This window comes from Chlorocebus sabaeus, chromosome 4 (assembly GCF_047675955.1).
Source record: "Chlorocebus sabaeus isolate Y175 chromosome 4, mChlSab1.0.hap1, whole genome shotgun sequence".
Lineage (NCBI taxonomy): Eukaryota > Metazoa > Chordata > Mammalia > Primates > Cercopithecidae > Chlorocebus > Chlorocebus sabaeus.
In genome coordinates, this window is record NC_132907.1 from 25373989 (window position 1) to 25388608 (window position 14620).

At 40.2% G+C, this 14620-nt stretch overlaps 1 protein-coding gene across 11 annotated transcripts in view; it reads right to left on the reverse strand.

Moving 5' to 3' along the window:
* Positions 1-14620, reverse strand: part of BDP1 (BDP1 general transcription factor IIIB subunit) — a 113623-nt gene that overhangs the window by 29724 nt on the left and 69279 nt on the right. For all 11 annotated transcript variants that reach the window (XR_012092753.1, XR_012092754.1, XR_012092756.1 and 8 more), the window contains 4 exons: positions 12498-12699; positions 12035-12228; positions 10653-11037; positions 3536-3658 (listed from right to left, as the gene is read on the reverse strand). Coding sequence is in view for 7 of the 11 variants with exons in the window: in XM_073014702.1 (XP_072870803.1) it covers positions 3536-3658; positions 10653-11037; positions 12035-12228; positions 12498-12699 (904 nt within the window). In the remaining 4 variants the exon portion in view is untranslated. The remainder of the gene's footprint in view (positions 1-3535; positions 3659-10652; positions 11038-12034; positions 12229-12497; positions 12700-14620) is intronic.

Consider the following 14620-nt stretch of genomic DNA (forward strand, 5'->3'; position numbering starts at 1 on the left):
CCTGTAATCCCAGCACTTTGGGAGGCCAGGGTGGGTGGATCACCTGAGATCAGGACTTTGAGACCAGCCTGACCAACATGGAGAAACCCCATCTCTACTAAAAATACAAAATTAGCAGGGTGTGGTGTCACATGCCTGTAATCTCAGCTACTCGGGAGGCTGAGGCAGGAGAATCGCTTGAACCAGGGAGGCAGAGGTTGTGGAGAGCCAAGATGGCACCACTGCACTCCAGCCTGGGCAACAAGAGGGAAACTCCGTCTCCAAAAAAAAAACAAAGAAAACAATCCCATTCACAATAGTGACAAAAATAACATACTTGGAAATAAATTTAACAAAGAAGTGCAAACTTTATATGCTAAAAACTACAAAACATTGTTGAAAGTAAAAGATCTAAATCAGCCAGGTGTGGTGGCTCACGCATGTGAGTACTTTTGAAGGCCAAAGCAGGCAAATCACTTGAGGCCAGGGAACCAGTCTGGCTAATATAGTGAAACCCCATTTCTAATAAAAATATAAAAAAATAGTTGGGTGTAGTGACACGTGCCTGTAATCTCAGCTACTCAGGAGGCTGAGGCAAGAATTGCTTGAACCCAGGAGGTGGAGGTTACAGTGAGCCGAGATTGCACCACTGCATTCCAGCCCGGGTGACAGAGCAAGACTCTTGTCTTAAAAATAAAAATTAAAAAAAAAAAAAAAAGTAAAGAAGATTTAAATAAATGGGGAAAGATCTCATATTCCTGGATCAAGAATCTCAACACTGTTAAGATTGCATTATCCCTTAAACTGATCTCCAGATGCAATGCAATCCCACTAAGATTCCTAGCTGACTGCTTTGCAGAAACTGACAAGTTGATTTTAAAATTCATATGAGGCAAAATTCATATGGGGCCAGGGATAGTGGCTCATGTCTGAAATTTCAGCACTTACGGAAACTGAGATGGGAGAATCACTTGAGGCCAGGAGTTTGAAACCTGCCTGGGCAACACTGTGGGGCCCTGTCTGTACCAAAAAAATGTAACATAATAAAAATAAAATACATATGAAATTGAAAGGGACCCACAATAGCCAAAACCATTCCGAAAAACAATAAAGTAAAACTCACACTTCTCAATTCAAAAACTTACTACAAAGCGGCCAGGCACGGTGGCTCACGCCTGTAATCCCAGCACTTTGGGAGGCCGAGGCAGGCGGATCACAAGGTCAGGAGATCAAGACCATCCTGGCTAACACAGTGAAACCCTGTCTCTACTAAAAATACAAAAAAATTAGCTGGGCATGGTGGCGGGCGCCTGTAGTCCCAGCTACTTGGGATGCTGAGGCAGGAGAATGGCATGAACCCAGGAGGTGGAGCTTGCAGTGAGCTGAGATCGCGCCACCTGGAGTGCATCCAGCCTGGGTGACAGACCAGACTCCGTCTCAACACCAAAAAAACAAACAAACAAACAAACAAAACTTACTACAAAGTAACAGTGATCAATATAGCATCACTAGCATAAGAATAGACATATAGATCTATGCAACAGAATTCAGAATTCAGAAATAAACCCATACAGCTATGGTCAGCTGATTTTTGATAAGAGTGTCAAGACTACTCAATGGGGAAAGAACAGTCTTTTTGAATAAATGGTGATACGACAAATGGATAGCCACATGCAAAAGAAATAAGTTGGATAATGAGGTTATCCATGTACAAAAATTAACTCAACATGGACCAAAGACTTAAATGTAAAAGCAAAAATCTCTTTTAGAAGAAAAATGGGTAAATCTTCATGGCCTTCGGTTTGACAAAGGACTCAGATCTGACAACAGAAGCATGATCAATAAAAGAAAAAATAGATTAATTGAACATCAAAATTTAAAACTTTTTGCTTTAAAGGAAATCATCAAGAAAGTGAAAAGACAACCCACAGTAAGGGAGGAAATATTTGCAAATCATATACCTGATAAGGGACTTTTATCTAGAATATATAAAGACTCCTTATAACTCAATAATAAAAAGACAAATAGCACAATAAAAGAAAAACGGACAAAATATTTGAACACACATTTCTCAAAGATGATACACAAATGGCCAATAGGAACATAAAATGTGCCTGACATCATTAGTCACCAAGGAAATACAAATCAAAACCACAGTGAGACACCACTTCACACATACTAGGACAACTAGATCCAAAAAGTCAAGCCAGGCACAGTGGCTCATGCCTGTAATCCCAACACTTTGGAAGGCTGAGGGAAAAGTATCACTTGAGGACAGGAGTATGAGACCAGCCTGAGCAACACAGCAAGACCCTACCTCTACCAAAAAAAAAAAAAAAAAAAAAAATTAGCTGGGCATAGTGGCACACACCTGTAGTCACAGCTACTTAGAATGCTGAGTGGAGAGGATCATTTACACTCAGAAGGTCAAGGCTGTAGTGTGCTACAATTGTGTTACTGCACTCTAGTTTGAGGGACAATGAAAGGCCATCTAAAAATAAATTAAAAAAAAAAAAAAGAACAAAAAAACCAAAAAGTGAAATAACAAGTGCTGGCAAGGACATGGAAGAACAGAAACCCTCATAAACTGCTGGTGGGAATGTAAAATGGTATAGCTACTTTGGAAAACAGTTTGGCAGTTCCTCAAATGATGAAACATTGAGTTACCATAAGACCCAGCAATTACATTCCTAGAAATGTACCCAAGAGAAATAAAAACATATATCCACACAAACACTTCTACGTGAATGTTTACAGCAGCATTATGTATAACAGACAAAAAATAAAAATAATCCAAATGTTCATGAATGGATGAATAGATAAACAAAATGTACCACATCCATATGGAATATTATTAGGCTACAAAACGTAAGGAAGTGTCACTACATGCTGCAACGTAGATGAACAGTAAAAATGTTACATTAAGTGAAAGAAGCCAGACACAAATGACCAGATTTTATAATTTCATGTCTAGGAAATGTCTAGAACAGGCAAATCTATACAGACAAAAGACAAATTATTGGTTCCCGAGGCTGGGGAAGGTTGGGAGGAAATGAGTAGTGACCGCTAAAAAGGTTTCTTTTTGAGGTGATGAAAATGTCCTAAAATTGACTGTGATAATGTTTGCACAATACTAGAAATCACTTACTTGTACACTTTAAATAATGGGTAAATCATATGGTGTGTGAATTATATGTCAATAAAGCTGTTTTTAAAAAGTTACAATTTCAAGCCTCCATTTGCAAAGGCAAATAAATATCAATAATGGAAGAGTGCCAAATAAAATGCAACAAAATATATTTTAACTTGTTTATACTTAGTATAAATTTAATGCAACTGAATGTTAATGTAAAAGTCTATGAGGATATTAAGAGCTCTGCCCAAAAACAAACAAAATCAATGCTTTCACTAGTTTTTACTATTCAGACTAACAGCCCCTTACAGAGAGAAATTAGCTAAGAAGTGTTTGTAAACCTAAAGCTATCAAAATGAACCGCCAGTCTTTTCAAAGTAAACAAAGAATAAAAGGCCAAAACATATTAAAATGGATGCTTACAAATGATGATGCATTCAAATTTTCTTCTTGTTTCATTTCTTCAGTAGTCACATCTGTGTTAGGGAGCTCATGTTCAACAACAGCTATGCATCCTACATCTGGGACATTCACGGTTATTTCAAGCTGTCAAAATAAAGTTTTATCATTTCATTTTGGCATATTAAAAACAGCAAAACAAAACCTCATCTTCCACATGAGTAAGTAAGATGAAATGCCAAAATAAAGAAATAATCCACATTCATATATAACTTAAAAAATGAAATGGAGTGGCCAGGCACAGTGGCTCACGCCTATAATCCCAGTACTTTGGGAGGCCGAGGCGGGCGGATCACAAGGTCAGGAGATTGAGACCATCCTGACTAACATGGTGAAATCCCGTCTCTATTAAAAATACAAAAAATTAGCCGGGTATGGTGGTGGGCACCTGTAGTCCCAGCTACTAGGGAGGCTGAGGCAGGAAAATGGCGTGAACCCAGGAGGCAGAGCTTGCAGTGAGCCAAGATCGCGCCGCTGCAGTAATTATTTTATTGACTGACAGCAACTTTGCAGAAGTAAAACATTTAAATTTTTTGAGAGGGCTGTGACTATTACAACCAGTAAGCAAACTTTCTAAGACTCATCTTCTTAGTGCCTGGCATTTCATTTTCCATTTTCTTCACTTTCTCTTTACTTTCCCCTAATTTCTCTGTTCAGTCTGTTAACATTTAGAGAGTGTTCAGTCTGTTAACATTTATAGAGGGCTAGGGGTAGAGCGATATAAAGTCAAATGAGACAAGTTTGATCCCTATCCTCAGTGAACTCAGAATCCAACAGAAAAGTAGACATGTAATCAACTAATTATATACTGTCATAAATGTAATCTATAATGAGTTGAAAGTCCTTAAAAATATTTATCCGACCGGGTGCAGTGGCTCACGCCTGTAATCCCAGCACTCTGGGAGGCCGAGGCGGGTGGATCACCTGAGGTCAGGAGTTCAAGACTAGCCTGGCCAACACAGTGAAGCCCCAACTCCAATAAAAATACAAAAATTAGCCAGGCATGGTGGTGCCTGCCTGTAGTCCTAGCTACTGGGGAGGCTGAGGCAGGAGAATCACTTGAACCTGGGAGGTGGAGGTTGCAGTGAACCGAGATTGCACCGCTGCACCCCAGCCTGGGCAACAGAGTAACACTTCATTCTCAAAAACAAATAAATATATAAATAAAATATTTATCATACCACTGCCCCCACCCCAACTCCCTTCTTCCAAAACCCCAAACCCTGCATGATTCTTGATACCCAGGGCAACAGCCATGTAAAATAAGAAGTTCACTCACATTTACTCTCCATTTCTGAGTCCTATTACTTAAAGAGCCCTGTAATCTGAGCACTAAAAAAGTATTTACCTACTAGAATATATACAATACAGTCTGGTTCTTATTATCTTTTTTGTTTGTTTTTCTTTTGTTATTCTGAGGCAGGGTCTCACTCATGTCACCCCAGCTGCAGTGGTGCGATGACAGCCACTACGCCCGGGCCAATTCTCTTATTAACAGAAAAAAAGAGTATAAAATATTGTATGGCTGAGTAGAAACTGTGAGTAAAGAGTCAAGTCTGAGAATCTGCCTTCAAGACATATCTTTTTTTTTTTGAGACTAGGTCTCACTCTATCGCCCAAGCTGGGATGCAGTGGCACTATCAGGGCTCACTACAGCCTTAACCTCTCACGCTCAAGCAATCCTCCCGCCTCAGCCCCCCAAGTAGCTGGGACTACAGGCATGTACCGCCATGCCTAGCTAATTTTTGTATTTTTTGTAAAGACGAGGTTTCACCATGTTGCCTAGGCTGGTCTTAAACCCCTGCACTCAAGTGATCTGCCCACCTTGGCTTCCCAAAGTGCTGGGACTGTGGCCATGAGCCCCTGTGCCCCGACTTATCTGTTATAATTACATTTGTATGTACCACCTCTGTTTCCTCAGATACAAAATTTAGAGAAAAATCTTTGACAATATCTGATAGCACTGGGATGAACTAAAAAATTCAAGTGAGCGCAGGGGCACATGCCTGTAGTTCTAAGTACTCGGAGGTTGAGGTGGGAGGGGCGCTTGAGCCCAGGAGTTTGAGGCCAGCCTGGACAATACCGCAAGATCTTGTCTCTAAAAAAATGAATTTAAAAACAATAGGCCGGGCACGGTAGCTCACGCCTGTAATCTCAGCATTTGGAAGGCCGAGACGGGCAGATTGCTTGAGCTCAGGAGTTTGAGACCAGCCTAGGCAACATGGTGAAACCCCGTCTCTATTGAAAATACAAAAAAAAATTAGCCGGGTGTGGTGGTATGCACCTGTAGTCCCAGCTACTCAGGTGGCGAGGTGGGAGGACTGCTTGTAGCAAGCTGAAATCATGGGAGGCTGAGGTTGCAGCAAGCTGAAATCATGCCACTGCACTTCAGCCTGGGCAACGAAGTGAGACCCCGGGCAACGGAGTGAGACCCTGTCTCAAAAAAAATAAAAATAAAGAAAAGAAAAGAAAAGAAAAGAAAAAAATAAATAAACACAACAAAAAATGTTAAAGTTCAGGTGATTTGAGAAGAAAAAATTCTTCTTAAAGAGTTGGGACTGGATGGGAAAAGGGAATATTCTATAAAGTAAAAGTTGGTTTTTTAAGCATCATACAGTTTCGTAATTTTAAAAAAGACTTGTAATTCACATAACATACAATTCACCCACTTAAGGTGTATAATTCAACGTATTTTGGGATATTCACAGATATGTGCAATCATTACCACATTCAAATGTGGAACATTTTCATCACTTCAAAAATAAACCTTATAACCACTAGCTATCTCTCCCTTAAACTACCTCTCTTCCCTATCTCCCAATCCCTAAGCCACTACTAATCTACTTTCTGTCTCTGTGGATTTCCTTATTTTGGACAGTTCATATGAATGGAATCACATAGTATGTGACATTTTGTAACTAGTTTCTTTCCCTTGGCAGAAGGTTCCCAAAATTCATCCATGTTGTGACACATATCAACACTTTATGTCCCTTTAGGGCAGAAAAATGTTCCATTGTGTTTCAATGCTTTCGTCTCCTCCTGTTGTCCAGGCTACAATGCAGTGGCATGATTGTAGCTCACTATAACCTCAAACTCCTGGGCTCCAGCAATCCTCCCCACTCAGACTTCTGAGTAGCTGGGATTATAAATATGCACCCACACACCTCGCTAATTTATTGATTCAATGCAGACACAGGGTCTTGTTATGTTGTATAGGCTGGTCTTGAACTCCTGGCCTCAACTGATCCTCCCATCTCAGCCTCCCAAATCACTGGGATTACAGACGTGAGCCGCCAACACCTGGCCTTTCAATGCTTTTTTGTTTGTTTGTTTGTTTGTTTTGAGACAGAGTTTCGCTCTTTCGCCCAGGCTGGAGTACAGTGGTCCTATCTTGGCTCACCACAACCTTTGCCTTCTGGTTTCAAGGGATTCTCCTGCCTCAGCCTCCCAAGTAGCTGGGATTACAGGAGCCCACCACCATGCCCAGCTAATTTTTGTATTTTTAGTAGAGATGGGGTTTCACCATGTTGGCCAGACTGGTCTCGAACTCCTGGCCTCGTGATCTGCCCGCCTCAACCTCCCAAAGTGCTGGGATTACAGGCGTAAGCCACCGTGCCCAGCCTCAATGCTTTTTAAAGAAAATTTTTTCTAACATATATATTTTTTCTAACATATATATTTCCTTGTTTAGTATGCTGGCCATAAGGAATAGAATTTAAGGAAAGCCTTGTTCAATTACTATGATTACTGCTATTTAAAAAGATAGCCTGTATTAATTCAGGGATACAGTCTGGAATCTAATTTTCAGAAATTAATTACTGATCATAGTTTCACTAGCAATTTGGCTTCACTTAAAGAAAGAAAAATGCAAAATAGATAGCTAAATGAACTCTCATGTAGCATTAACCAGACGTCTTTCCACAAAATTACCCTTCCTTCTGCATTTTCTTGTTTCACATAATGCTCACATTCACTATCTTTACTTTGAATTGTAAGAAACAACCTCATTTTGCATCATTTAAATTAGCTTCAACCATTTTATTAGTTCATTTACTCTAAAACATTTACCAGTTTATTATTAACACTGAATAAAAGTAGGTTTTGACTTCCCTTCATATATGACTTTACAGATTCAGATAATCTGTTAATTCTTAATGGAATTACATTAACATTTAAAGTTTACTTTAATTATCTTAAACATTACTTGAATTGTTTAATGTTTCTTATTGCTTCTTTTATTGTTGCCACTATCTTAGTTAACTCTGATTCATTTCAAATGACTCAGAAACTATCATGAATGCTTACCCAAAACTGACTCAGATAAGCTCCTCAGTAAGCCAAAGAAGTGACTGAAAATTGAGGCAGAACAGAAAACTCTGAAGTTACAAAGTTGGAATGGCAGACTAAGAGGCAAAAGTGTAAGGAAGCTAAATACGTTCAATATGTTCCTCTAGTTCACAACCCTTAGGATGGTTACTATCAAAAGTTACGACATGGCTACTACCGGTGAGGATGTAGCAAAACTGCAATGCTTGTACGCTGTTGATAGGGATGTAAAATGATATAACCCTGTGAAAAACAGTATAAAGGTTGCTTGAAAAGTTAAGTATAAAATTAACATACGATCCAGGCCGGGTGCAGTGGCTCACACCTGTAATCCCAGCACTTTGGGAGGCCCAAGTAGGTGGATCATTTGAGGTCAGGAGTTTGAGACCAGCCTGGCCAACACGGTGAAACCCCACCTCTACTAAAAATACAAAAAAAATTAGCTGGATGTGGTGGCAGGCGCCTGTAATCCCAGCTACTTGGGAGGCTGAGGCAGGAGAATTGCTTGAACCTGGGAGATGGAGGTTACAGTGAGCCAAGATCGCATCACTGTACTCTACTCCAGTCTAGGTGACAGAGACTCCATCTCAAAAAAAAAAAAAAAAAAAAAAGAATTTACATACAATCCAGCAATTCCACTTCTGGGTATATCCCCCAAAAAGTAAAAGCAGAGATTCAAAGAGGTATTTATACAACTATGTTCATACCAGCATTATTTCTAACAGCCAAAAGGTGGAAGCAACCCAAGTGTCCATTGATAATAAAGGAATAAACAAAATGTGATACATGCACACAACGGAATATTATTCAACCTTGAAAATGAAGAACACTCTGACATAAGCTACAACATATATGAACTATGAAAACACCATGCTAAATGAAATAAAATGGTCACACAAAAAAGTACTGTATGATTCCATTTATACGAGGAGTCAAATTACAGAGCCAAGATGTAAAAAAGTGGTTGCCAAAAGGTTAGGGGGAGGAATGGAGAGTTATTGTTTAATGGGTATAGAATTTCAGTTTTAACAAAATAAAAAGTTTGCCAGGGGTGCAAGGCAGACCTGGGAGTGACCAGGCCAGACAGGACAGGAATAGGGCTCGAGGGACAGGTGTTGAGTGTTTGTATCTTGTATCTTGGTTTTTTGCCAGGCTAGGGGACAACCACTCATTGCAGGATGTCTTAATCATCTTAAAAAAGAACACAGTAGCTCATGCCTGTGATCCCAGCACTTTGGAAGGCCGAGCTCAGGAGTTTGAGACCAGACTGGGCAATGTAGCAAAACTCCATCTCTAAATTAATTAATTTTAAAAAAGATTTCTGTGGATGGATGGTAGTGATGGTAGCATGACAACATGTACATGTGAAAGTTCTTTTTTTTTTTTTTTTTTTTTTTTTTGAGACGGAGTCTTGCTCTGTAGCCCGGGCTGGACTGCAGTGGCCGGATCTCAGCTCACTGCAAGCTCCGCCTCCCGGGTTTATGCCATTCTCCTGCCTCAGCCTCCGGAGTAGCTGGGACTACAGGCGCCCGCCACCTCGCCCGGCTAGTTTTTTGTATTTTTAGTAGAGACGGGGTTTCACCGTGTTAGCCAGGATGGTCTCGATCTCCTGACCTCGTGATCCGCCCGTCTCGGCCTCCCAAAGTGCTGGGATTACAGGCTTGAGCCACCGCGCCCGGCCTCATGTGAAAGTTCTTAATGCCACTGAACCATACACTTAAAAATGAGTAAGATGGCTGGTCACGGTGGCTCACACCTGTAACCCCAGCAATTTGGGAGGCCAAGGCTGGTGGACTGCTTGAGTTGTTCAAGAGTTCAAGACCACCCTGGTCAACATGATAAAACCCTGTCTCTACCAAAAATACAAAAATTAGTCAGGCGTGGTGGGGCACACCTGTTAGTCCCAGCTACAGGAGGCTGAGGCAGGAGAACCACTTAAACCTAGGAGGTGGAGGTTGCAGTGAGCCGAGATCCCACCACTGCACTCCAGGCTAGGTGACAGAGTGAGATCCTGTCTCAAAAAAAAAAAAACAGAGAGAGAGAGAGAGTACATTTTAGGTTACATGTATTTTAGCACTTTTTAAATTTTTATTTTATTTTATTTTTTTTGAGATGGAGTCTCGCTCTGTCGCCCAGGCTGGAGTGCAGTGGCGTGATCTTGGCTCACTGCAATCTTCGCCTCCCAGGGTTCAAGTAATTCTCCTGTCTCAGCTTCCCCAGCAGCTGGGACTACAGGCACCTGTCACCATGCCTAGCTAATTTTTGTATTTTAGCAGAGACAGAGTTTCACCTTGGTCAGGCTGGTGTCAAACTCCTGACTTCAGGTGATCCATCCACCTTGGCCTCTCAAAGTGCTGGGATTACAGGCGTGAGCCACCACGCCTGGCCCAATTTTTTTTAAAAAAGAAAACAAGTAAATCCCTTCTTGCTTCTCTATCAACCAGAAAACACCTGCCAAAATGTTTGAAAGATTAATCAGAAAGTAGACTAAGCAGCTTCTAGGTACAAGTATAAGCAGATTTCTCTCATTGTTGTTATACTGACTCCCTTGCTGGGCCTGGGCCATAGGGTCTGAGCAATCACAAAAGGTTATACAGAGCCCCAAATTATATTTGGTAGAGATTATTTAGAGAAAGAACTCTTCAAATCCTAATAATCACTAAGAGAAGAAATAACGATCCCCTAAAAGAAACAAGAGGTAAAAACCAAGTAAGATAAAAGTACCAAGGATTAAAAAAAAAAAAAAAAACCAAACCTCTTCCATTGTTTCCTCTATCTGAGCAGAAACAGGTTCAGGAGATCTGAGACCAACAGGTACAAATACTGGAGCTTTGTTTACTTCTTCAGGAGCAAGATGACAGCTTTCTTCTTCATAGTCAGACTCAAAATCATCAGCATCATCTTCTTCTTCCTGGGAAGCCCGAAGAGTCACCAGTATGGCCTTGGAAGCTCTAGGTTCCTTCTTGGAGGTCTTACCCCGAACTCGTTTTGATCCACGACCTCTGGTGACATTTGGTTTGATCTTTCTGTGACTTCTCCTTTCACCACGATTTCTCTCATACTCAGATGCAGAAGAGATAGTTGTTTTCCCATCCAGTGCAATTTTAGAGTAATTTGATTCTTTTAACGGTTGTGGACAGCTAGACGTTTAATCAAAACAACAAGGTCATATGCATGCAAGGATAATTTCAATGAAAACCAAACTTTTAGAGTGAAACTCCGGTTCCAGTCATTAAAATGAAAATGCCCACCACCCATTCTTTTAAAAGCTTATGCTGTGAAAATAAAAAAGGAATTAACTACTAGTTTCTCATTCAGAGTTAATTCTTAGTTATCTACCTACAAATTTTTCACAGTAAGTTTTTAATTCTGGGCCATTCTTTCCTGTAATAAGAAAGTGAAGATAAAATAAACACAAAACTGATAATTATTAGAAGAAAAAGGGATAAAAGACACAGAACCAGCTGGGAGCAGTAGCTCGCCCCCGTAATCCCAGCACTTTGGGAGGATGAGGCAGGCAGATCACTTGAGGTCAAGAGTTCAAGACAAGCCTGGCCAACATGGTGAAACCTGATCTCTACTAAAAATACAAAAATTAGCTGGGCGTGGTGATGCATGCCTGCAATCTCAGCTACTCGGGAGGCTGAGACAGGAGAATTACTTGTACCTGGGAGGTGGAGATTGCAGTGAGTCAAGATCACACAATCGTACTCCAGCTTGCACGAGAAGAATGAAATTGTCTCAAAAAAACAAAAAACCAAAAAAAACAAAACACACACACAGGACCAATAAATACAGAATATGAGATCAAAAGGTGGTACTAGTTTATCCTACTGGGTAAACAGGTTAAAAGAAAAAGGAGGCAGCAGAAATCCATTAGAGCAGCGCTGGTTTCTAGAACTTAAGTTTCTTTCCATTTTCTTTGATAACTATAGAAGTAGGGTATTCTTCATTTTGTTTGTGACTCCATTCAAATGAGCACTTTAATTACTTAGCTTAATTACTACTCTTTGGTCAGGTTTCTACCTATGTCTAACAGACTCAACACCCAAAAATTTCGTTCTACCAGTAAGTTAAGGTAAAAGTTAAGTGATTTTTATTTCCTATTGTGAAACATTTTGTTAAATAAAATGTTACCTTGTTAGTTTATTGAGATATTGCTCTTCAACAACTGAAGATAGAGAATTATCTCCTACAGTTTCCTCTCCAACCCTTCTTGATGGTCCAGCTTCTTCTAATTCAGCATCTATTTTTGCCAAAGCAGACTCGTTGGAACCTACACCATCTTTTCTCGCTGAAACCTCCATAGACGTCAGAAGCTCAGCTTTTTCCTTAGATTTAAGAAGAAATTAAACAGTTATTACTACAGAAAAAATCTCCATGTCAATTTGGTTTGTTAGTTTGGCCTAAATCTCCAAGTTTACACATATATTACAAGCAATTGGTTGCTCATCTTTTATAACACTAGAAAGTCACTTTTCATGAAAATGGTTACAGTAAGGAAGGAAGTCAAAACTATATTTTACTCATGCTTTTCATGATCTTGACAAAATAGACCTCATTGAGAATTTTTTTTTTTTTTTTTTTTGCCCAAACTTACTTTTAGAAGGAGCTGGGTGTTGGAAGCTCCTTTCTGCAGCAAATGATCTTCTGGCTTGCCTTCCTTGCTCTGATCTGTTGTGCCTTTTTCTAAAATTGGTTCCTCTTTCTTACTGTGTGCTCTTCCCAAATTTGGCTTAGCCTTTTGGAATTTCCTTCTTGTCATTTGTGCTGAACTAGGAACATACAGTTTATTTTCATGTCTAGAATGAAGTATGAATCATTGAAGAACAAAAATCAGAATTTCTTGTTGATACAACAGCTGTTACATCAAACAATTTTGGATACAAATCAATTCTATGTTCAAAGGATTATATATAAATTGGCAACAAAATCAAGTATGTAAAATGAAACCACACATTGCTGATATGAAAGGAAAAACTTACAAAGCTTTTGTAGCTTCCATTTTCTATATAGCCTGAAGAAGTTTTACAATAATATTAATCTTTTTAAACTTTCATTTATTCATTCTATGATGTGATTTCATGCTACTTTAATTTTCAGAGAAATCACAAGATCAGAAAAAAAAAATGCAAGTAGCTGAAGATGGATTTCATGATGGCACTTTAAACAAATGCCTTCAATTGGACCCCCAAAGCATGGACAAATATATGACAGTTATAACCAGCTTGATCCTTCTAGTTCTAAAGTAGGCTTGAAGGGTAAAGTCTATTCTCCTACCACATGCCTGAAATCTCACTAAAAAGGGTTTACTGATAACCAATGTCATAAGCTTCTCAATATAATCCATTTGTATCTGCCAAATCCGAAAAAGACAATGTTTTAGCATTCAAGAGAGTAGCCACAGCTCCCAAGGTAACCTGAATAGCTATCTAATGTTTCCTGGAAAATATTTTACCCACTGGCAAGGATCTGAATTAGGAAGCTTAAAAACTAATATAGGCCAGGTGCAGTGGCTCACACCTGTAATCCCAGCACTTTGGGAGGCCAGCGTGGGCGGATCACCTGAGGTCGGGAGTTTAAGATCAGACTGGCCAGCATGAAGAAACCCCATTTCTACCAAAAAAACAAAATTAGCCGGGCATTGTGGTGCATGCCTGAAGTCCCAGCTACTCAGGAGGCTGAGGCAGGAGAATCACTTGAACCTGGGAGGTGGAGGGTGCAGTGAGGCGGAGGTTGCAGTGAGCTGAAGTTGCACCATTGCACTCCAGCCTGGGCAACAAGAGCGAAACTCCGTCTCAAAAAAAAAAAAAAATACTAATATAAACCTGGATATTTATAAAGAATAACTGGATATATAAGTACCTATCATGAGTTCTCTGAAAGATCTGCATTAAAAACTAATTTTTTTTTTTTTTTTTTGAGACGGAGTTTCGCTCTTGTCGCCCAGGCTGAAGTGCAATGGTGCCATCTCAACTCACCCCAACCTCCGCCTCCAGGTTCAAGCGATTCTCCTACCTCAGCCTCCTGAGTAGCTGGGATTACAGGCATGCGCCACTATGACTGGTCAATTTTTCTATTTTTAGTAGAGATGGGGTTTCACCATGTTGGCCAGACTGGTCTCAAACTCCCAACCTCAGGTGATCCACCTGCCTCAGCCTCCCAAAGTGCTGGGATTACAGGCATGAGCCACCACACCTGGCCTAAAAACTAATCTTAAGCAATATTCCTAAATAAAAATTACTAGGAGTAGTTACCACATTTCCAAATGTACTAACCCTCCTACATTCTTCTGGCAGTAAACAACACGGAGGTTCACAGGAAATTCTAACAAGGTTACAATGCTGGCTAATGTAGACTAATTAGATGGGAAAACAAATCATATTTAAGTATAAGCTATTTACAATCAAATGTGATTCTGCAGAGGTATTTAAGAATAAAATATAAATAAGCCCAACGTGCTACTGAAGTCAAAAGGGACAACAAAACGCCAAATTGGCTGGGTGTGGTGGCTCAAACCTGTAATCCCAGCACTTTGGGAGGCCAAGGCAGGTGGGTCACTTGAGGTCAGGAGTTCAAGACCAGCCTGGCCAACATGGTAAAACACGATCTCTACTGAAAATACAAAAATTAGCTGGGTGTGGTGGCAGGCGCCTGTAATCCCAACTACTCAGGAGGCTGAGGCACGAGTATTGCTTGAACCTGGGAGATGGAGGTTGCAGC